Source organism: Barbus barbus, assembly GCF_936440315.1.
Source record: "Barbus barbus genome assembly, chromosome: 24".
NCBI classification, from domain to species: domain Eukaryota; kingdom Metazoa; phylum Chordata; class Actinopteri; order Cypriniformes; family Cyprinidae; genus Barbus; species Barbus barbus.
Genome location: NC_136752.1, coordinates 19,617,390 through 19,640,901, shown reverse-complemented (window position 1 = coordinate 19,640,901; position 23,512 = coordinate 19,617,390). Strand labels below are relative to the sequence as shown.

At 37.3% G+C, this 23,512-nt stretch overlaps 1 protein-coding gene across 2 annotated transcripts in view; it reads left to right on the top strand.

Moving 5' to 3' along the window:
• stxbp5a (syntaxin binding protein 5a (tomosyn)) overlaps positions 1–23,512 on the top strand; it is an 88,821-nt gene that overhangs the window by 58,453 nt on the left and 6,856 nt on the right. Inside the window, exons 8-22 of one of the 2 annotated variants that reach the window (XM_079375444.1) lie at positions 5,671–5,794; positions 7,168–7,246; positions 7,746–7,900; positions 9,540–9,612; positions 9,712–9,859; positions 10,533–10,600; positions 11,072–11,112; positions 13,493–13,713; positions 14,805–14,989; positions 15,667–15,792; positions 16,439–16,590; positions 17,105–17,167; positions 19,441–19,488; positions 20,844–20,894; positions 22,585–22,824. In XM_079375444.1, coding sequence (XP_079231570.1) covers positions 5,671–5,794; positions 7,168–7,246; positions 7,746–7,900; positions 9,540–9,612; positions 9,712–9,859; positions 10,533–10,600; positions 11,072–11,112; positions 13,493–13,713; positions 14,805–14,989; positions 15,667–15,792; positions 16,439–16,590; positions 17,105–17,167; positions 19,441–19,488; positions 20,844–20,894; positions 22,585–22,824 — 1,774 coding nt within the window. The remainder of the gene's footprint in view (positions 1–5,670; positions 5,795–7,167; positions 7,247–7,745; positions 7,901–9,539; positions 9,613–9,711; positions 9,860–10,532; positions 10,601–11,071; positions 11,113–13,492; positions 13,714–14,804; positions 14,990–15,666; positions 15,793–16,438; positions 16,591–17,104; positions 17,168–19,440; positions 19,489–20,843; positions 20,895–22,584; positions 22,825–23,512) is intronic. The other variant, XM_079375445.1, reaches the window with a different exon arrangement.

The following is a 23,512-nucleotide window of genomic DNA, read 5'->3' as shown; positions in this document are numbered from 1 at the left end:
CAGGAAAAGGCTCAGACAGGTTGATCAGACTGTCTTTATTTATGCAGATGTTGCCTGGGAACCTTTTTATCTTTGAAGGGGTCACAGAAGTGCAATAGACAGCAGAATTAACATCATATCAAATCATGGGAGGCTATTAGTGCTGAAGGGGTCACTGAGGTGCAATGAGCAGCAAAATTAGCACTGAGGCAGCGAGGAGCTATGCTGTTATAGATGGATGGAAATGCTTAAATAAGGATAAGGAAAGGATCAGTGCAAGTAGCATAAAGGACGTACTATATGGACAGGCAGTTTCTGTGTAGTAAAAAATCTTGCTTTCTCCAGCTTCCTTTCCCCTCTCCTTCTCCTCTTTTATTTAATCATTTTTGTGTGCGATATAGAGTGAGATATAAATAATAAACTACACTTTTCCAAGCATCTATACAAAGTGAATAGAATGTCATGAAACAGATCTAGATTGGCCTCAACCCAATCTGCCAGCAATCGCATATACCTACATGGTGCAACTGATTGGTTTCTGTTGCATCAGCAGCAAATGAGCTTTCTGCTTAATATTAAAATTCTTGACCAGTGTTTTCTGTAGCAGTTTGCAGAGTGCTTGCAGAAACCCTTCACCTTCCCCAGCTCCACCTGTATAGATCTCCTAAGGGTAATTTTTTGGGCATTTTTTTGTCTTGATAACGATCGGACAGTGTAAAGCAGGCAGGAAGCGAAGTGGGAGAAGGAGACAGGGGTGGGATCAGGAAAGGTCCTCGAGCTAGGAATCGAACTCGGGACGCCCGTAACATAACAACATTAAATGTCAGTGCACTGCCTGCTAAGCTATCAGCATCGACTGCTGCGGGTAATTTCATGTTTGTTATAAGTGCAGGGTAATTTCATGCATGCTATATATTTTATGTGATGTCATTGCTGTGTGGTTGCTAGGTTGATTAGAGTTGTTGCTACGGTATTGCTTATTGTCCCAAATCAAAAGAAATATTCTGGTTTCTACTTATGGCTCAGGTTGCTGCCTCACTGTATGAGAATTTTCCTGACCATTTATTGTCCATCACTTTGAAAAGTGATAGTGGATTGGAACCAAATGGATTGTTCAACTCCCTAACTGTAAATATGAGCAACAGTAATATAAAAAAGCATATATAAATTACAGCAAGTGCTTATTAACAATATGTATGCACATCTACAGTAGTAATTTTTGGAGAAGATGGCCAGCTGACCTTGTTCCGGATGGCTTGACGTTCACTGCAGGAATGATGTGATTTGTGTGTGTGAGGGCAGTGGCGGCAATATTTTTGGACTGAAGAGGCGGGTTGTGGCTGCCTGCAGTAAAGCCAGCAGACCTCTTTAGCTCTAATTGGGCCTCTGTGTGCATGCATGTGTCAGAGGTATGACAGTGTCACAGTTTCCTGTCTCTGTGGGTATCTCCAAGAGTGTGACGAAGAGAGAGAAACATATAGAGGAAAGAGTAGAGAGGAGCAAGAGGTCCTGGTATCTTTAAGGTGTTGTTAATAAGGCAGGCTGCTTATCCTTCAGTCCTTTCTCAAGCTGACACACACACATGCACACAGTCATCCTACATGTCCTTGTCACTGTATGAGTATAATTACACATCAGAAGCTATGGAATACTAGAGTACTGCAGGGTATACAAGGATATAACCAACAAGGTTTATAATAGCTGGAGAAATCTATTTGTTAGTCCTGTCTTTCACATTTATGAATTTTAGGAATCAGCCACTGAAGTATCACTAAAGATAGTGATAGTAATTTAAAAATGAACTGTATACTGATCAACTACCAATCTGAATATGGATGTCTGCTAGTGGTTACTGCCTTACAGCTCTCTCTATTATTTTTGGTTTTTATATTTGATATTTTTTACATATGAGATATTATTAAAAAATAACCTTATTCCCACTTGTCTGCATGCACATTTCCACAAGTGCTACTTAGTTTCTGCACAGAAATAAAATGGGTTAGTTTGCATTTTTATCCAATTCTTGTTGAAAATCACAATAGTCTGGTCAAATATTGATAAAAATCATGGACAATATTAAGATACTTGCAGTTTATTCATCAGGAAGGTCTGGTCAAGTGCATTTCTTTATTGGATACAGTATTCCATGCCATATTCTGTTGCATATGTTGGCAAATGTAGTAGCCCATCCAGGTAATCCATGTATTCAAAAAAATTACATTCTGGTCAGATACTATATTCTGCAGAAACGTAAATGTATGTAGTATGCAATTCTGAATAGTTTGCTTCAAGCGTCATTGGATGTCATTTGTTTAGTAAAAACACATTTATGCTGAATAATTGTGTTCCACAGCCATTTGTTCTGTACCTTCGGAAAATATATTATGCAAGCAATATAATCCTTCCTAATCAAAGTGGGGTGTTGTGAATGTAGCTGTGCTTAAGCATATTTTTGTGTGTGTATGTGTGTTCGTCTGGCTCCTCCTCTCTGGATGCTCCTGTAATGATGTTGCACTCGGTTCATTGATTAGTTAGGTCTGCTGAGGTTCGTCTCCACTGTCTGCCGGAGACAGAGATAGAGCCGCCATCATTATGCTAAACAAGAGGAGACTGTGCTTAATTAGAAAATAATGAGAACTCTCTTTCAGCCTTCTTTGTGCTTTCACTGGCTCCCTTTTCTCTCGATACATTAGTCTCATGCTGTGCATTCTCTCTCTTTCTCTTTCCCTTGATTCAATTCTGTTCCATTCATTGTACTATATTGGCCTGACTGTTTTCCCCACAGTATTGCCAAAGCCTTCAGTCAATACAACAGCACAAAACAAAGCTATATAAAGAAACAAAGCTACTGATGTGCAACAAAGGAATTATGGGAAAGATAATATGTTCCAATATGTTATGTTCCAATATATATGTTGCATAATTTTCAATAAATGGTGTTCTTTAAAACTTTCTATTCATTAAGAAATCCTGAAAATGTCAAAATATCACAAAAATATTAAGCCTCACAACTATTTTCAACATTGATAATAATAGGAAATGTTTTTTGAGCACCAAATTAGCATATTATGATTTCTGAAGGATCATGTGACACTGAAGACTGGACGAATGACTGCTATAAATTCAGCTTGGTCATCACAAATGTCAATAAAATATCAATAATAAATATCAAAATAGAAAAAAAGTTGTTTTAAATTGTAATGATATTTCACAATATTACTGTTTTTAATTTGTAATCAAATAAATGTAGCCTTGACTTAATTTTTTTTTTTTTAAATTGCCGACTCCAGCCTTTAGATCGGTAGTGTATATTAAAGTTATTAAATAATGTAGCTAGCTAAGTAGGGTTGTGCCGATAGACGATAGTATTGTGTATTGACGATAGTCAGAGATATCGCCTGTGGCTGATGTCTTTGACGATAGCAAGATGATGATGATGATGATGATTATTATTATTAATATTATTATCAGGCTCGTAATACTATCTAATTAATTTTAGGGCTGATTTGTTGCATTATATTTCTTTTTCTGCGATTTTACAATGCTGCACGTTATAACCAATCACACATGATTAAGCTGAGGTTATGAATGCAGTCGCCAATCAGAGGCGTTCAGATGAGTCATCGCTGAAACAAAGCGGCGTTCCGTTGTTCATTATGCGCTGAATGAATTCTGAATTCTCTCATCATGAACAACAAAGTGCAGATGTACGTGCGATGGAAGTGTTAAGAGATTTATTTATCATGCAGTGTAGATTCACTTATTTTAACAGGAGTGTTTTTAAAGTGCATAAACTTGTGCTAGACTGAGCTTGTAATGATGTTCTTTAGTAATATAATGTTCTTTGCTCGTTTTCTGTATAGCTGCTTTTTGAATAACTGAGGAAATGTAAGAGTTATAATTAATAACTTACAATGTTTCTATTAATTTGTTATCATGTTAAATACAAATTCAGTCATATTAAAAACATTAGGCTGCTTTTGGCCTTACACTAAATAATAATTAAATAAATTAGCACGTTAATATCATGCATCAGCGATCTCACAGGCTGACGATAGGACGATATGAAAACTGAGCATATCGCCCAACACTATAGCTAAGCTAAGGACTGCTCTATTAAAAAAAACAAAAAAAACAAAACACTAGTTCTGATTGTAAATAGCTGGCTGAAAATACCAGGCACATGATGATGTGATTCCAGAAATATTGCCAGGGGAAATTTAATATTGTAGATTTTATCAACTCTACTTATTGTTGCTCAGCTATGCTCCGCCTTTCTGAAACGTGTCGATTTTTACAAAGCTCACCATTCTGATTAGCGAGGCGTGCTCTTATTGGCCAGCTATCCTATTGTGATTGGCCAAGTACCTCAAGCGTGAGACAGATATGTTACGCCCCTCACCATATTGTAATGCCCTGTCCCGGCGCGATGACACAAAAACAATAAAACCCATTATAAACTAGGCATTTGTTTCATCCAGTGGGGACATAATTACTGATTATAATGACTTATATTGTCTTTTTACACGTTGCGTTGCATCGCGCCGCGCAAACATGACCATGTCTGCATTTGTGATCGGAGAAACGACAAACAACAAGCACTACTCTACACTGCTCAAAACTCACGCTTGAATCATCAGTGGCAAATTCTTTAAATAAGAAAACATACTTACAGGCTGTGAGTCAGAAGCGCCAGACTCTCCTTGCAAAGTTGGAATTGTCCCACTTTATAGAAACAGCCTTTGTGCAAGCCAGCATTGTAGGCTACTCTTCTGGGTTCAGGAAATAGTCCTCTGTAAAATGCGCTGCACAGACTCTAATATTTGGGTTGAACTGCTCTGGAACAGTGTTGTAAATACAACTTAACCACTGATTTATAGTTGTATTCCCTTTTGGAAGCCCAAACAAAGTACTTTCGCTTTCATAACAAAATACAGCATCTCCACGACATGGCACCGGCGGCAGCAACAATACTACAGCGAGAATGATAGCTCCTCCTTCTTTCTTTGCGTATACATTTGGGCGGTGTTTTACAAATCTTCCCACACCGTGATGCAGACATGTGGGGGCGTGTTTAAATGAGATGTTTTAGGAGGGCGTGGTCGAGTCTTAACGTTTATAAATAATATCTCTTTGCTTTTGAGACTTTAATCTTTCCAACTTCAGGGATCTTATCTATGCACAAACAGCTTGTAACACTCCAAAGAGAAAGGAAAACTTGAAATCGCATCATATGACCCCTTTAAAACCTACCAGCTACTTTGTGGTTTGGGTTCAGTTCTGTATAAAATTAAATAACACTTGGATATAAATGTGACTCCCCTCCTCATGTTTTCTGGATAGGGCCGCAGCAGAAATGCTGACGGTCTAAAAAGCATGCTGCAATCCTGTGATTGCACTGAAACCACAGATGCAGAATGTGTGTAACAGATCTTCTAGCTTCACTATTTGTAGTAATTGTATTGCTCAACACCAGAAAGACAGTCTTTCTTTATATCACTTTTCCCAGCATGCCTCTTGATTCAACCTGGGTAGACCCGACTTATACCCCTGGGTCATATTCTTGAGCATTATTACCAGTATGAGTTACTATTAGGAAATCTCCCATTGAGTTGCCTGTCCCCATGCAAGCATTACTAACTTTTATTTCCTGCTCTTTTTCTTGTCTTGAACTGTCATTCTCGCTCACAGGCGATCCATTCTGTGGCCTGGCACCACGAGGGGAAGCAGTTTATTTGTAGTCACTCAGACGGCACACTGACCATATGGAATATAAAGTCCCCAGCCAAGCCTGCACAGACAATCACGCCACACGGTTAGTGATCATTCTCGTTTTCTGGCTCAAACACAAACTCATTTTCTTCAAATTCATTTTTTGTCAGGATAAGGGTTGCAAAATTAATTGCTTTTATGTCTATTTCACAAGCTTGTATCACACCTCTCTCAAAGACTTGTTAATTCAGGGTTGTAATTTTGATTTAATTTTTTCGCCCCCTCCTTCACGAAGCAGCTTAAAACAATCGCCTCCCCTTTCCTGATTTCCATTTCAAGTGAAGCTTTAATTTTAATTTTAATTTTGTTCTTCCATTGAGACTGCCTGTGTTGTGGTCTTTAGTGATGAGTGAGGTGAGGTCATGCTCTTCCTTTTGGTGCACGTCCTTGCCTGCGCTATTGAAGATACTCCACTACAGTCCTCTCTTGATACAAGAACCCCTTCAGCCTCACCATGCCTCCATGAGAGGAGAACATCAGCCAGATTTAGAAACTAATTGGGAAAAGCCATAAAATGTTGTCAGAATTTTGGTATTTTCAATCCATAGGCATTAGTAGGCCCTGTTTAGGGAGGCTTTAGCCCCGCTGTCTTTTATCTTAGCCACACTAAAAATCTGAGACTAATCTGCTCCATTTTTCCCTTTCAAGCAGATGCCGTTTTTTCTTATTTTAATTTATATGTGTATTTAAACCCATAAATAGAATCACAATTCTTTAAATTAATTTATTAATTATTTGAAATGCAATATCTGAGCTATTTGCTCATAAAAACTTTTTTTTCTTTTCTTCTGAGCCCAACTAAAGACTGAAATCCTGGAATCACCCTTTTTAGTTCAAATATTTTTTGAGACATTAGCATTTTAAGGATTGTTGTTCAGCAAACTGCTTTGGAGGAGAAGAAAATTACATAAATCTGTATGTTTCACAGTGAACATTTCTGTTTGTTAAGAAAGTACTTACTGTGACACACTTCCTGTCTGTGGAAGAGAGGCTCTTTTCCAAATTACACCCTCAGCCTCTGCAGCCTTCCTTCATGTCTACTCTTTGGTGACATCATTCTTGATAGACTGTTGGCTGTAAAGTCTCCTCCTAAAATGCCAAATGACAGCTTCAGTCTTTTAAGATTTGAAAATGTACAGGAAGTTTTGTGGCTTTACTCTGTTGGATATGAAACCCCTTGTTCGCTAATACACCCCTAAAAAGAACAGTGTTTCACATCTACAAATAAAAACAAAAAAACAAAACAAAGACCAGCCCTTCTATAACTTCCTGTTTCAGTCGGAAATATGTGAATGGCTTCATGCTCATCTGATGATTTAATGGGGTATTTAGCAAGTCCACACCAAGTGTACTGTTTGGGACAGAGCCAGAAAAAGAGGTTAGGAAACTCTCTGAATGAGTCTGATTCTGTTTCAGGAAAGCAGCCTAAAGATGGAAAAAAGCCAGAGCCTTGCAAACCCATTCTTAAAGTAGAGTACAAGACCACAAGAGCAGGGTAAGTGCACATCTGCAGCAATACATTTTTGTTTTTCCTGACCATCTTAGACCATCATGAATGGTGGTCCAGGCTAGTTTTTGTTGGTCGAGCTGCTAAACCAGCATAGTGCTCATAAGTTAAACTTTTCTAGTGGAATGTTTTTAAATAAATGTGGAGTCCATAAGTCTGAGACCACATTGAAATATGAAATAAAAAATTAATTTCAAGCTCATTTAAACCTGGAAGTAAACAAAAAGTTACAATGTAAAATAAATAACAAGTACTTAAGATTCTGCAGGATTTCTAGGTTACAACCAAATAAACAAAACTTGTGGAGTTCAAGGAGCTCAAGTGCTTCTTTTGTTAAAGGAAAAGGCATTGTAATTCTAAGGCTTCTAAGATATTTATTTCAGCTCCTCACTCAGATTATGCAAATAATATAATTTGAGAAAAATACAAGCACAAACTTTCTGACTTTTTAATCTCATTGTATGGTATATGTTTGTGTTCTGAACAGGGATCCATTTATGATCTTCTCTGGTGGTTTGTCGTATGACACTGTTGGTCGACGGCCATGCTTGACAGTAATGCATGGAAAGAGCACAGCAGTATTGGAGATGGATTATCCCATTGTAGATTTCCTCACCCTGTGTGAAACGCCATATTCTAATGGTATGTAGGTCGATTTACTCATTAACAGCACCTGCTCTGTCCAATATTGTTCAAAAGTGCTCAGTCTTTTTATCTCATGCCACTTCCTCTCTTTTCATTTTTTGCTGACATTTGAACCTTTGTTTTGTTGGGTTGTTCTATTCTTTCATGTTCTTTGTAGATGAGTTTGAGTTCTCCCAGTGGAACTGATGCCTAGTAATTACATTTTACATCACTTTTTTTAAAGCTCCATCTATTCATAACATCCAGTTCTGTGACTGCATTCGTTTATTATTGCCGTACCCATTTGAATAATTTATCACTTTGGTGGCTATTTATGAATAGTAAGTGTTTTCTTTTCTCTCTGCAGGCAGCAGTAGCAAAGGCTGATAGGACTTTAGTTTGTTAATAGTCTGTCAATAATTTGCTGCTGTGAAAATGAGAACATTAAATATATTTATTATGGGCTCTTTGAAATACTTGATGCTCCGATTGGACAGACTGATTTTCATGTTCAAGACTGTTCAAGAGTTTTTTTTTTCTTTTTTGAAAGAAATTAATAAATTTAAAATAAAGAAGTGACGATAAGCTCACTGATAATGTTATAAGATTTCTATTTCAAATGCTGTTCTCTTAAACTTGTTTTCTATGTTATGGACTTATGGAAGCTGAGTAAGATTCAACTCATATCAATATTTCATGTCCATCTACTTATTCTGTTAGTCGCCATGATTTGTGTTGGGGTTTATTTTGAGGTAATGACAAGCTGACTTTACTTTATCCCTTACATAACACCCTGATCATATCACATACTTTTACAGATAATCAAGCAGTTGTTCTTGCCTAAACAAAGCATCTCTGTTCATATTTTTCCATTAAAGGCTTAACCGTTTTGTGTAGAGTTTGAATTAAGGCAAACTGAGAAGCAGTGAAGAAAGCGGAAGGAATGGGAATGGTGTTTGCAGTGCTGCTTGCATAACAGTGCCTGGCTCTGTATGTTGTTTAAGCTATATTTGAAGTGAAACGTCTTTGGTTTTGACTCGTTATTGAAACATTTAGGAGGTTCAAACGTATGCAGTGGCATCTCTAGTCGTAACTTCAGTGGATCAGGCCACTTAAATATGATACACACTTTATTACGTTCGTGCCAAAACGGGTGCCATTTGCATCTCTCATGTTTATATACTACCAAGTCTTATTTTCTCCAAGGCTGCATTTATTTGATGAAAAACAGTACTGTGAAATAGCATTATTATTTTGAAATATCTAGCTAAATTTTACTCCAGGCTTCATTGTCACATGATCCTTCAGAAATCAGTATAGTATGCTGATTTGGTGCTAAAGAAACACATCTTATTATTATCAATGTTGAAAACTGATGCGTGTATCTGTTGCAGCTTAATATTTCTGAGGAAACTGATACTTTTTTTAGGATTTTAAATAAATAGAAAATTCAAAAGAGCAGCTTTTATTTGAAATAGAAATTTTGGGTAACATAAATAACATACATTTTCAGTCACTTTTAGTCAATTTAATTGAATGAATAAAAATAAAATTGTTGTAAATGGTATTTTTAAAAATATGTGCATATATAAAACATTACTCAAATATGTAGCAATGTATTCATGATTTTACCCATCCTGTTTTCATTTCTCTGCAGATTTTCAGGAACCATATGCTGTAGTGGTCCTCCTTGAAAAGGATTTAGTTGTAATTGACCTTGCACAAAACGGGTACGTATCACCCACAGTATTTGCGTCATACATGTTTGACACTGTCACACTTTTCCACCACAGTGTCAATCTTATTTTTTTGACCTCTGATGATTTCAGTTACCCTATCTTTGAGAATCCGTATCCCATGATGATTCATGAGTCTCCTGTGACGTGTTGTGAGTACTTAGCCGATTGTCCTGTGGACCTCATACCTGCACTTTACTCTGTCGGGTCTCGCCAGAAACGACAGGGCTACAGCAAAAAGGTACAACATGCATGCACACACTCATTTAAAGGTGCTAGTCGGTTAATGATGTCTTTTAAGTTTAAAGTGTCCTGCCTACACACACACCTTAGCTTTTGAGTGACTAGATTACAGTCCCTCGTGAATTGCCCCATTCCCCTATGCCTGTGTGACTTCAGGCCCCCGCCGTGCAGCACAATGTGTCCTCAGACTGTGTGGGTCAGAGACACAGACAGGGGTATTTATGGGTATGAAAGAAATAATGACCTCAGCCAAGACTGGAGTGCGGTTTGTAAGTTGTGGGTCTGTCTCCCACAGGGAGCAGGTTAACTCAGACGGCCCACTTTGAGTCACAGCACTTCTTGATACCTTTGAATAAACTGTTTCAGCTTCCACGCTCCGTGAGGAAATGCTTTCCTATAGAGTCTCGCCAGCCGTTTAATAAAGGTTCCACCCACGTTGCAGAAATGTTTTGTGGCTGCCAGTGCAAGCCACAGTCATTATATTAAGAGTACGCTTACTAAAACTTACAAATTGGCAGATTTTGTTTTATTAAGTTTCCCAGGAATGCTCACATGCTTTAGGGCAATATCTACTAAATTTCCTCTATTCTCATATGTTGAGAAATGTTGGATTTATGTGGTTAGCTTTCGTGGATTTAAGTGCTTTTATGTGGTTCTGTTTTTCATCACAGGAATGGCCTATCAGTGGTGGAAACTGGGGCTTGGGCACACAAAGCTACCCTGAAATAATAATAACTGGGTAAGAGCAGTTTGCGCTTGTGTGTGAGCGAGTGAATGTGTGTGTGTATGCTCTGTTCTCTCTTGCCATTCATAGTTCTGCTGAAATGGCAGAAATGGCGAAAAAAGACTTAAATGGAAAAGAAGAAGGCAGGGTATAAGAAGAGGGAGGAGGAGTGCAGAAGAGAGGGTAATGAGCAGGACAAGATGGTAGCGAAAAGGAAGTATGACAAAAAAGTAAACATTTTCTGATGTACCGCCCATGGGATGACAGAACCTTTTTTTGCTTTTTTAGTGGGTTTGACAGCAGTGGGAAGAGCACTTCCTCTCATCTCTTGACTAGCTTTTATCTGACATTGCAACTTAGCTTACCTCAGTGGTTTGTTTGAATACAGTACATGTGGTAATGGGAAAGTGCCAGTGAGTTTATGTGGGTTTGTGTATGAAAATGTATGAGACAGTTGAAATAAAAGATTCTCTGCTCTTCTTGCAGGCATGCAGATGGTTCAGTGAAGTTCTGGGATGCTTCAGCAAGTGAGTACCGAGCCTTTCTGACTTCACATTCACCCAATTTACCACTTGAGTGCGGTATAATAGTTCCATTTACCACAATGTGTGCGGCAGTTTTTCAAAGCTCATAAACTTGCTTCAAACACATTTGCATTTCATATTGAACTCGGCAGACACATTTATCTAAAAACTAAAGTAAATCAGATTTTTGTCATCCTTCAGACATGAATCCATGACCTTGGTATTGCTATTGACATGCGCTGCTATTTTGGCTACAGCAAAGACTATAGACCAAGATGGTTCAGTCATGTTACTGTGAATGGTAAGTGCAACACGGAATTAGTCAAGAGGAGCCAATTGGCAAAACTGAAGCTCTTGTTCCTTTGGAAAGAGTCAGTTTCCTGACTGTACAGGCCCATTGGCTTTACCAACCCAAAATACATGCTTTTTTCACTCAATGTGAGCAAATTGAGAACAGCATTTATGGGTCAGTTCATGTCAGATGTTATTGCCATTTTGAAATATTTTATTTAAATGTGGTAAAGCAGTGTTTTGAGATTATGTTACCCATTCAAGTAGATAGGAGTTGGTGATGCATGCCTGAAATAGCTGCCCGGAGGCGTTGCAAATCAGTTGAACTGATTTTTTTTTTTAAAGGGACTTTGGCTACAGTTACAATCACATTTGACTAACACTGTTAAATATCTAAGTAATAACTGGATTCTGCTGACCACTGTTGGAGTATAACTTGACTTCTGACATAATTTACCTTAACAATAAGGTAATTGTCCATGATTTATGACCCAGCTGGAGACTGACCTTGTCAGTCACACACAAAAACTCCCCAGATCCCACAGGCTTTGTCTAACCTTGTGCACCACTGAGAGAGACCAGCGTAGTGAGAGTGTTACCTCTACATGCCATTTGACCATGCTTAAACTGTGAGCAAGACTACAGTTTCCACTGTTCCTGTACCTCCTGTAGGTGCTAAAGGATCTTCATATTAAAAATATCACGTAAGCAAATGAGTTTTCATAGTGGTAAGATAATTTAAAACCAAAGTGGCCCTCATTTTGTTCACCAATGAAATATAAAGCTAATTAGACAGGACTTTTTAATCCTGCTAAGACAGAGTGGCTAATCTTATGTCATTTAATTTTTTTTTTCCTTTGACTGAACTGAACAATTGGAGTCAGTGGATTAGATGCCCTCAAAAATTGGACAAAACACATTTATGCATTTGGTGGCATTGAAACATTTCCCATCATTTATTTAATCCTCTAAAACATTAATTGTACAAATCTATAAGTTATATGTGACCCTGGACCACAAAACCAGTCTTAAGTCGCTAGGGTACATTTGTAGCAATAGCCAAAAATACGTTGTATGGGTTAAAATTATAGATTTTTCTTTTATGCCAAAAATCATTAGGACATTAAGTAAAGATCATGTTCCATGAAGATATTTAGTAAATTTCCTAGTGTAAATATATCAAAACTTCATTTTTGATTAGTAATATGCATTGCAAAAACTTCATTTGGACAACTTTAAAGGCGATTTTCTCAATATTGTGCTTTTTTTACACTGTCAGATTCCAGATATTCAGATCATTTCATCAATGAAACATCAATGACATCAATGGAAACCTTATTTATTCAGCTTTCAGGTGGTGTATAAATATCAGTTTCGAAAAATTGACCCTTACGACTGGTTACGACTGGTTTTCCAGGGTCACATATGACTTTGTTCTTTGGAATGCTAGATTCTGATTTATTCACAGCATTTTGTGGTCTTTATTGTCCAAAGCAAGCTATTTCCTGTAAAAGTGTGGTAGAATTATGTCTAAAATTATTTGTTAAAATTAGTTTGTGTCCTTCATTAATTAATTAATTAATTAATTAATTAATTCTTTCATTCATTCATTCATCCATTGATATGAGAAGTAGTTGTGTATTAAAACAGATAATGTACAGTCTGCTGGTTATATGAAAAATTAATATGCAAAATAAACTTCTTCAAATTAATTCAACATAAGGATGCATCAATATTAAAGTACTGTAAATTGCCATTATTAAATGTGGTGCTAGTTTGATAAAAAAAAAACACACAAAAAGTCAAATCAATTTTAGAAAGCACAGGTGAATTTAGACATCACAACATTATAATGTACAGTATGAAAAATGGATATTAATTTTGAGATTTGCATAAGACTACATTTTAACAATGTTTTTTAAAAGCAATTTAACAGTTCTTAATGTTTTTTTTAAAGATGAACTTTATTAATATTATAGTGATGTTAGATGACATGACAATATGATAAAAAATCTCAAATTTTGTGTAAATGACTGGTTGACTACAATTATCTCTTACTTTTTCCTTTGAATTCCATTTGCCATGTGTTCAGTAATGCTCCAGGTGCTGTACAAGCTGAAGACAGCTAAGGTGTTTGAGAAGGCACGCTGTAAGGAGGAGAAACCCAGCACAGAGATTGTGGATGAGGATCCATTCGCCATTCAGTTGATGTCTTGGTGTCCCGAGAGCCGCATGCTTTGTGTTGCTGGTGTCTCTGCCCATGTCATCATATACAGGTTCAGCAAACAAGAAATCACCACAGAGGTTGTGCAGGTAAAAATATGTTGTTTATACTTTTTAATGTTAGAATTATTTTGTAAGAATTATGTAAGATTTTTTTTTTTAATTGAGGTGCTCTTGACTTAAAAAAAACTTAGTTTTTTGGAGTGTAATGAGTAATGCTGCCCTTATAGACACTCTCAGTCTCTCTTTCTTATTCCCCGTCTCGAGTTATTTTAGTTTCCTGACAACTGCCATGACTCATAACGTTAATAATAATATAAAATCTGTTCATTAAATGGATGTTGTTCAGTGACTTGAATGTGTTTGTGCATTTGAACGTGTATGTACCGTCAACAGAGCCAGCTAAGGATATCCGAGGAACAGTTGTTACTCAGATGCTTAACTAAATCCCTAAGCCTTTCAAAGCCGTTTTAATTAATGTTCACCTCATCTAGCTGTATATTGAGCTTGAATAATTCATACTGCAGTCATTTTGCCCTCTCACTGTTTTTTGCAAGCTGTACATTAGCATACTGATGCTTCCGTGACCCATAAATAAATGAGCGCTTATGGTAATGCTATTAGAAAATATATCTGAATAATTTGAATTTCCATATGATTTATTGTGGGAAAATATATAACGTGGTAGACTGAAGCAATTAAGCAATAGTGCTTTATTAATGCTTAATCAACGCTACTTATTTACATATTAATACATGACTCATATAAACAGGATAATAATGAATCAAATGTTCGAATACAGTCATATTGGGGACACGTGAATTTCAGGCACAGGAACAAATCTGATTGGTTAACAGAGGCGCATGCTCAGCGCAAATGTGGGAAAAACCATTAGTGTTACCATCGTCTGCTGACAGAACATTCACACTTCTGTATAACGAGGGCAAATTAAACCTATTAGCACCTTCAGTCCCGTGACTCTCACACACATAGAAACGCTCACTTAGAAGAGATGCCCACCAATTAGCGTGTCTCATATTCTCATATTAGCTACACCGATGGGGATCAATTAACTCATTGTTAGCTGACTCATACATATCTGTTCTCAAGCACAATTGTGTCAGTTACATGTGTACATGTGTGTGTGTGTGTGTGTGTGTGTGTGTGTGTGTGTTTTACAGTTATTGGAGGTCAGGTTACAGTATGAGCTGAATGATCTGGAGTCTCCAGAGGGGGGAGGAGATCAGACACCAGCTCCTCCCACACCAAGCACCTCCCCCAGTCCACAAACTGCTGCCCCTCAGACACACACCTCCACTAGCAGCAACTCATCAGATGGGATCCGAGACAACATACCCTGCCTCAAGTAATTCTGCTTGCAAGTTAGATTTTAGTACACATGACGGGGAATCCAAAAGTCTGAGGCTACTCGTGTAAATGCCTCTATTTTACTTTTTTTCATTTAGATTTTTTTTTCCAATGCAAATTATTTTATAGGCAGAACATTTTGATTACAAAATTTTAAAAAGTCTTATTTTTTTTGTATTTTTAGTATTTGTTATGGTGCCCTTTTGCTTTAAGGACCCGTATGAACTCCACAAATTTGTGTAAAACCTGATGAATAGGTGATCCAGCAGATAATAGGCACCAAATTTAAGTGTCAAGTTAAAAACAGTTCAGCTTTTACAAACACATTTCAGGACTTCTGTGTTCTGCTCCATTCAGCTGCGCCCTGTCTGGCTGTTTCCAAAGAGAGCCTTGAGGGATGTAGTTGCCACTGACTGAAAGTTAGAGTTTGCAGTATTGACACAAATTTTTGTCTGACAAATCAGACAACAAAGTTGCACCATGAGGCCCCTTTTTGGCACATCTTTGTATAGCTGTTACTAGATTTTGCTAGTTTGTATGATTCATCATGTCACTTTCAAGTGCTTAGGTTCTCATGCCCATCCTCAGTATGTAATAATGACATTATAGAGTAAATGTACATTTTTTTGGCAGGGACTGTGTATAACCCATGTCCTTTCTCTGTCATTCCCTCAGGGTGCGCAGCAGTCCTCTGAAGCAGTCTCCAGGGTATCAGGTGGAGCTGGTGGTACAGCTGGTGTGGGTCAGTGGAGAGCCGCCCCAGCAGATCAGCAGCTTGGCCATCAACTCCAGCTTTGGCTTGTGAGTTACCTGAAGATTTTAAGACTCGTTTTACATAGTTTCGTCAGGTGGCTCAGCAAATAAATGAAATGCTGCAGAGTGTGTCAGGAATGTTTATGAAAGGACAATATTTGCTTTTTTTATTATATTATCTTAAACTATTAACATGAATTTAAATATTTATCAAGATTTTCAATGAATAACCAATGTTGGTTTGTTCCCACACAAAATTATCGTAAGGCTTGGCATTCACAGTCCTTCAAAGTTCTGTATTTTGTAAAGTTTCTGAAGGAAGTCACTAATGCTTACCATTAGTGCATTTATTTTATTTATTTAAATACCTTTTTTTTAAATAAATAAATTGCTTTGATGCTGAATTTTCAGCATAAGTGTTACCCCAATCTTCAGTGTCACGATTCTTCAGAAATCGTTCTAATATGCTGATTGGGCACTCATACAATTTTTGCTTATTATTAAGTATTACCATACCAGTATAAACCATTTTTTCCCAGGATTAACTTTGAAGAACAGAATTAAATAATATAAATGAAAAATTATTGTGTGTATAAATAATATAAATTTGATTAAATAATCACTATACCAGCACTAAACCAGCATAAAATAATTTGATGACACAAGCACTTGCTCTCTTTTGTGTGTAACATAGGGTGGTGTTTGGCAATACCAATGGTCTGGCAGTAGTGGATTACTTACAGAAGACTGTTCTGTTGAATCTGGGAACTATGGAATTGTATGGCTCTAATGATCCGTATCAGAGACAACTGCGATCTCCCCGCAAGAGCCGACAGCCTTCTGGAGGTCTGATATGCACAACAACATGGTTCTCATTTATAATAGACAGAGCACATATATATGAATGCAGTGAGCTTTTAACAGCACACCATTGGCTCTCATGCAGCTGTGCAGTGAGGGGATAAAGCAGTGTGACCCCTGCTGGTGGATGGCACAATTGCAGCTAAACACATGATAGTAAGGAAGAGATGATTGCTGGGACTTGGCAATGGATTGGCTGTTAGATTATCTGGTGTGTATGTGCATGTTTGTGTTGGGGGTAATGAGTGATATTTAGCGGGGTGCTGGGATCTGTCGGATAGAGTGCTGATCAGAGCAGCTGGGTTCAGCTCCTGTCTGCCCATCTGCCTCTCAACTCGAGATCATAGAAAAGGCTACACACTGCACCTCACACTAAAGAATATAGGCAATTGTACTGTCTAAAATACATCTTGGACTACGTTTACACAAGGTAACGGACACTAGCATACTTTACACGTTTTCCATAGTGTGACACTCATGTTTCTCTTTCTCTCTACAGGACTTTGTGACATTAACGAGGGCTCAGCCACCTCAGAGGATCGCTGCAAATCCCCCACCTCAGGTAAAACACCCCTCAGAGCATGACACAATCCATACCGCCTCCTGCCACCATCATAGTCCTGACACTGGAGTCTACTGGGGGGCATTTTAGCATTTCAACTGATTCCTCTGCACAGGACTAAAGGGATAGTTCACCTTAAAATGACAATTGTCATTATTTACTCATTGTCATGTTGTTCCAAAGCTGTATTGACTGGCTTTCCTCTTGGAAAATAACTACAACTCTATACTGCTGTTCGAACGTTTGGGGTCAGTGAGAATGAATTCATACTTTTTTTCAGCAAGAATGCATTACATTTATCAAAAGAGACAGTTACATTGTTACAAAAGATTTCTATTTTCAACTGACAAGAATAAGAAATGTTACTTTAGCACCAAATAGGCATATTTGAATTATTTTTAAAGGGTCATGTGGCATTGGAAGACTGGAGTAATGGCTGCTGAAAATTCAACTTTGCCATCTCAGTTATTGCATTTTTGAATATATTAAAATAGAAAAGTTATTTAAAATCTTAACAATATTTCACAATATTACTGTTTTATTTTTTATCAAATAAATACAGCCATGCTGAGACTTCTTTAAAAACATTTTAGAATCTTTTTAAATATTAAAACTGACCCCTAACCTTTTGAACAGTAGTGTATATCAGGTCTTCTGAAGCCTTACAGTATTTTTGTGTGAGGCTCAGACTAACATTGTGTTTATTTACTGAAAATCTTGACATCCCTTAATGAGTTTTGATTAACTTAATTGGTCTAATTCACAAAACCAGCCTGAATTACATGTTTACACACTAGACTGATCTGAAAAACAACATGAGGGTGAGTACATAATGATTTTTGAGTGATTCCTTTAAGATTCATTAATCCATATTACACCAAAAATTAAGTATACACACGTGTGCATTTATTTTGTTATTATGTTAGTATTAAACAAAACTCTGCTAAAAATCATTGACAGTGTTAACAGGGCACACCTTACGTAACATCCTAAAACTTTGTGCATGTGTCTGTGGAGGAGAACAAAAGTTCACAAAGGTCACAGATGACTGATGATGGCTGGCAGTGTGATGAATGGTAACGGTGACTGACATTGTGACAAGTTGCTCCCGCCTGATGAGAGAATAGTGGTTAAACATCTGGGCTAGAAGCAAGTCATAGGTTCAAACCCCTGAAGGGGTGATTCATGACCTGAGGAGCAGCACCATTGTGCCCTTCAGCAAAACTGTCTCTTGTTTCAAAGCGTTTGCTAAAATAAACATCCACGGCGATCATAAAGACCACACTGGATGAATTGTTAGGAAGTGGTTTCTGAAATTATATGTGCAAAAGAGTTGAAAATGTAGCAGCTGCTTAGACTCTGAGCAAGACAGCTGTTTTTGTGGGCGGAAAGGACACATTAAATCTAAATTTACTAGACAACCAAAGCTTGTAAATGCACTGTAAAACACAGCACTCTTAGTTGAGAGTGCTTTTAGACTGTGGTTAATGAGGTATTGATTGCTTTCAGATACTGTCACTGAATTGTGTAACCAAATATTTAATCGAAGATGTGTCACATAGAGGTTTTACTTTTATGTTTTAGATTCGTGTTATGCAAATAACACTTTCCCAGGGATACAGTTTTTTTTTTTCTTTCTCCAGATTCTTAACCTTTGCTATAATATCACGTCTTCCTCTGGGGTGGGAAAAAAAGAACATTATTTTGCCATCATTATTCAGATTTGCATTGTTTTTGTGGATAGAATGCAAATATAAAATGCAAAAATATTCAAGGTTAAAACACAGATAGGACAAGGTCATTTTAAAGCATTTGCATTCTCTTTCTTTAGTTCATTTAGCGCAGCTGAAGGTGGCATGATAAGCCGAATACAACCTAAAAAAATCCTTCTAGAAAGAGCGTGACATTCACACTCGGAGACCAGGGCAGATCTCAAAATAGAGATAAGATTTGCTCCGAAAGGTCAGAACAGAATGAGAATGACTTAAGCTTCAGTTAGAGCACAGACCTCTGCAGCTGTTCTCTCTGCAAGTGGTTTGATCAAATATTGAAAGAAGGGCTCTGTAATTATTGTGCAAATAGCAGCATACACTTGCTGTAACACCTCGACATGGACAGACATGGCCACAGAAAGCCAAACCAAACACGTAACAAATAAAACAACCCAGGTCGATACATAATCTTTCACGTTATGGCTCTCCTGCGCTGTATGTTGCTCCCAAAAAGCGTAACATATCTCTAACTGCTCATATGCTTTACTTCCTCCCAAAAAGTCTTGATGTCAAACCATCAGCAATTCTACAATGGAGGAGGGAGAGGAGGTAAGGTTGGATGACGGTGTAGGAGAGGTTCCACCTGGTTTTGTTCAACCACACTGTCTCTGTCTCTATGTATGAACAAAACAGAGGGAGCAGCTGTCCTCAGAAACAGTTACTTGAATAACCCTGGCGGAAATTCCCACTGCATGCTACGTTTATGTAGCACGCATGTAACATGGTGAAATGTGCTTGTGGTGATTTGCTTGAGGAGTTTCTCTTTTGCCACACTGGTGGCTGCGTCCTATAATTGTCTGTCTGTAGGAATGAAGGTTTTCGGTTTGTTGTCTTCCTGTACTTCCTGTGTCTTTATGTCCGTACATCTCCGCACAGGATTTTGAAAAATACACATTTATTTAGATGGATTGCAACCAGCAGTGGAATTCACTTATATATGCTTTTGTGGAGTACTATTAGGAAACATAGTTATAGTTTTCTTTAGTTGTTCTTATATAGACAAGCTGTGAAGGCTGTTTTTGTTTTGTTGCTTTTTTAGTGGTTGTTTTTTATAGCTGCTGAGCGCATTACACTGCAAAAAAAAAAAAAAAAACATTTTTTGTCCACTTAAAATATCTTAACCTCTTTAAAGGAAAATTATTTGAGAAGCAAAACTGTCTAAGATATTGCGACTTATTTTAAGAGTATATAAAAAAATGAATAAAATCTATATAGTGCTATAATTAAATATACAATTTTGTTTAATTAACATTCAGTTAATCAATAAACATAAACAAAATCAAATAAAAATAAATCTAAAACTCTAATGTACACTGGAAAACAGTATTAAAATTAAAAACAAAATGATCTTATTCAATTTTGTTTCTCAAGTAAATTTATCTTGTTTTAAGATTGTTTAGTTCTTTTTGCTGACAAAATAAGGTCACATGTTTATTTGCCAGATATTTATTTATTTATGAAAGATAATAGATAAGTCAACATATGGCTATGCGGTAAGGGTATATATATTAAACAAAATGTACAAACTCTTCCATATAAGCCATAATGTCTAGTTTGTATTCTCCTGTGTGGTGCATGCTTGTGGCATGGGGTGCTGAGAATGGTTGTTTGTCTGTTCTGATGTTAATTCTTTTCCTTTCAGGGCTTTGTGTGGCCAAATTACACCCATTTACATCCCAGTACTGTTTGTCCAGCATGCAGCATTATGCAGTTTGTCTCTGACTCGCTGAAAATATTGCAGTGTCTCCTTTGTCCTGTTTGAAGCATTTGTGTCCCTCAGGATGATTAAAAAACCCTTTAGCTATGTAGTCTTGGTGTTTTCTCGAGCACAACTAGTTCAAGCATTGCATGGTTTTACTGAGGCTTCAATGTGTTTGTAAAGAGAGGTGTTCTCTTTTTTCCAGCAAAGATGTCACGGAAATTAAGCTTGCCTACTGAGCTAAAGCCAGACTTGGGTAAGCCTTGACTTTGTGTTCATGCTACACAGCTTTTGAATGTGGAGTCCATCAGCACATTATCAGAAACTGGAGGGTCCACATGCTCATTAGCTTTGAACATCTCATGTCAGTTAGCCCAAGACTATGGTGGCTTCAGAATTCCCGAACTTTCAAGAGTTTATACTGAGTTTCTGACATTGAAACATGAGTTATGAAATACAGTTTATCAGAAAAGGTCCATCTGAAGCTGATTTTCTTATGTACTGTATCGTGGGTCTGACATACATATGGGTCATGACTGTATTGCTTTAGCAAAAGGCTTGTGTGAGTGTCTCCATGAATAGTACACATAAGCATGGCCAAAACCACTGCATCACTTTCATGTAGTCAGGGTCCTCTGTCAGTCTTCCTAACTCTTATCCTGAATAACACAAGTCAGCATTTGCCAGTTCAGCATTTGCTGGTGTACAATTCATTATCAGATTCAGTTCGGTCATCACTTTCCAGCAGGAGTGTTTTTAAGGGAATTCCCTCAAGGAGTACTTTTCTGGAATTGCACTGATTTGAAATGGAAATCAGACGAGTGGGTTGATGTAAAGATCATTTCCCTCACATATCGTTGCCATATATAAACTTCTACAGGATATCAAGTTAATTCTTTTGAATAAGGAGACTTTAAATGTATACAATTGTTCAAATGTTTGGGATAATTTTTTAGTAAGGATGCATTTAATTGATCAAAAATGACATTTATAATGATAGTTTCCACAAAAATATTAAGCAGCACAACTTTCTTCAGCATTGATAATATTAAGAAATATAACCATAACCAAATGGTTTGTGTAGACGATACAACTATACAATGACCACGTCTCTTAAGTGCTTCTATATGGAAGTATTATTCTATGTACTATATTAAAATAGGCAAATTCAAAATTGGACAGCAACTCATTGAAGACTTGTGTAATGGCTGCCATCACAGAAATACATTTTAAAATATATTAAAATAGAAAACACATATATATTAAATTGTAATAGTATTTCACAATGTAACTGATTTTGCTATATTTTTTCAAAAACATTAGAAAATTGTGCTGAAATTTTGAACAGTATAGTGTATGTATAGTGTAAGATATTATGTCATAGAAATGGAAACTAAAATTTATTTCTGTTACATTCTTCCATTATGTTTATTTATTTATTTGTTTGTTTTTGATTTCTAGACTGAATGCATCTTGGATAGGATGACCAGACGTCTAGTTTTTCCCAGAATAGTCCCATTTTCAGATCCCTTTAACATGTCCAGATGCAGATTTATTTTAGAAGATGTGCTAGTAGAGCCAATTTTCAAATAAATGAGGTCGGGTAAAAGGGTCTAAAATATGTGTGTTCCAGGAAAATAGAGCATCTGGTCATCCCAATCTTGGGAATATCATTTGTCTCCATCACACTGGAGAGACTGCCTCATTTCCCACATCAAAGGTCATTTTCTCACCACTGAAGGATATTATATATTTTAACTTGCGCATAAACCACAATCACAGAGGGAACACATTTATTTAGTTACGAAGCGGCTGATATGGAAAAGGTATTCTGTCAATCTGTTAATCTGTTGGTTGTCATCTCAGAGTGGGGGCTTTACCTTTTTGTGTTTTTCTCTCTACTGTCCTACTCTCTGTATGTCCCCCGCGGGGTTCCATACCACTAGACAACAGGGACAACTCCTTCAGCCGCTCACGGAGCTCCAGTGTGACCAGTATTGACAAGGAATCACGAGAGGCCATCACATCTTTCTATTTCTGTGAGACGTACAACCGCAAAGCAGATGGCGGACTTACACCTAGTCTGTGGGTTGGCACATCCTTGGGCACAGTCTTGGCAATCTCTCTCAACATGCCCCCTGCTGGAGAGCAGAGGCTTCTGCAACCAGTCATTGTCTCCCCTTGTGGTAAGTTTGCACATTAGAGGTTTAATGGAATAGTTCACCCATAAATGAAAAATTACTGAAAATGTACTCAGCCTGAGCCCAAGGTGTAGATGAGTTTGTTCCGAAACAGGTTTGGAGAAATTTAGTATTACATCACTTGCTCACCAATGGATGCTCTGCAGTGAATGGGGGCCGTCAGAATGAGATTCCAAACAGCCGATAAAAACATCACAGTAATCTACAATTAATCACACAACTCCAGTCCATCAATCAATGTCTTGTAAAGCAAAAAGCTGCGTGTTTGTAATGAATTAACCGTCACTTCTGGCCAAAATGCAAGTCCATATTTCAACAATAATGTAAAAGAAGTCCATCTGCTGTTGTCTTCTCACATCAAAATCTATAGACTTATTTGTGTACAACTGTTTTCACTTCTAGATCTGTGGATATTTCTCTCCTGAGTCACATGAGATGACCTTTTCTCTGGAGGAAGCGTTATAGTTTATGGACTCGGATATTTTGGCCAGAAGCAAAGGTTTAAAGTGAAAGCACTTTAATTATGGACTTGTGGATTATTGTGATGGTTTTATCAGCTGTTTGATCTCTCATTCTGACGACACCCATTCACTGCAGAGGATTCATTGGTGAGAAAGTAATGTAATGCTAAATTTCTCTACACCTGTTCTAATGAAGAAACAAAGTCATCTAC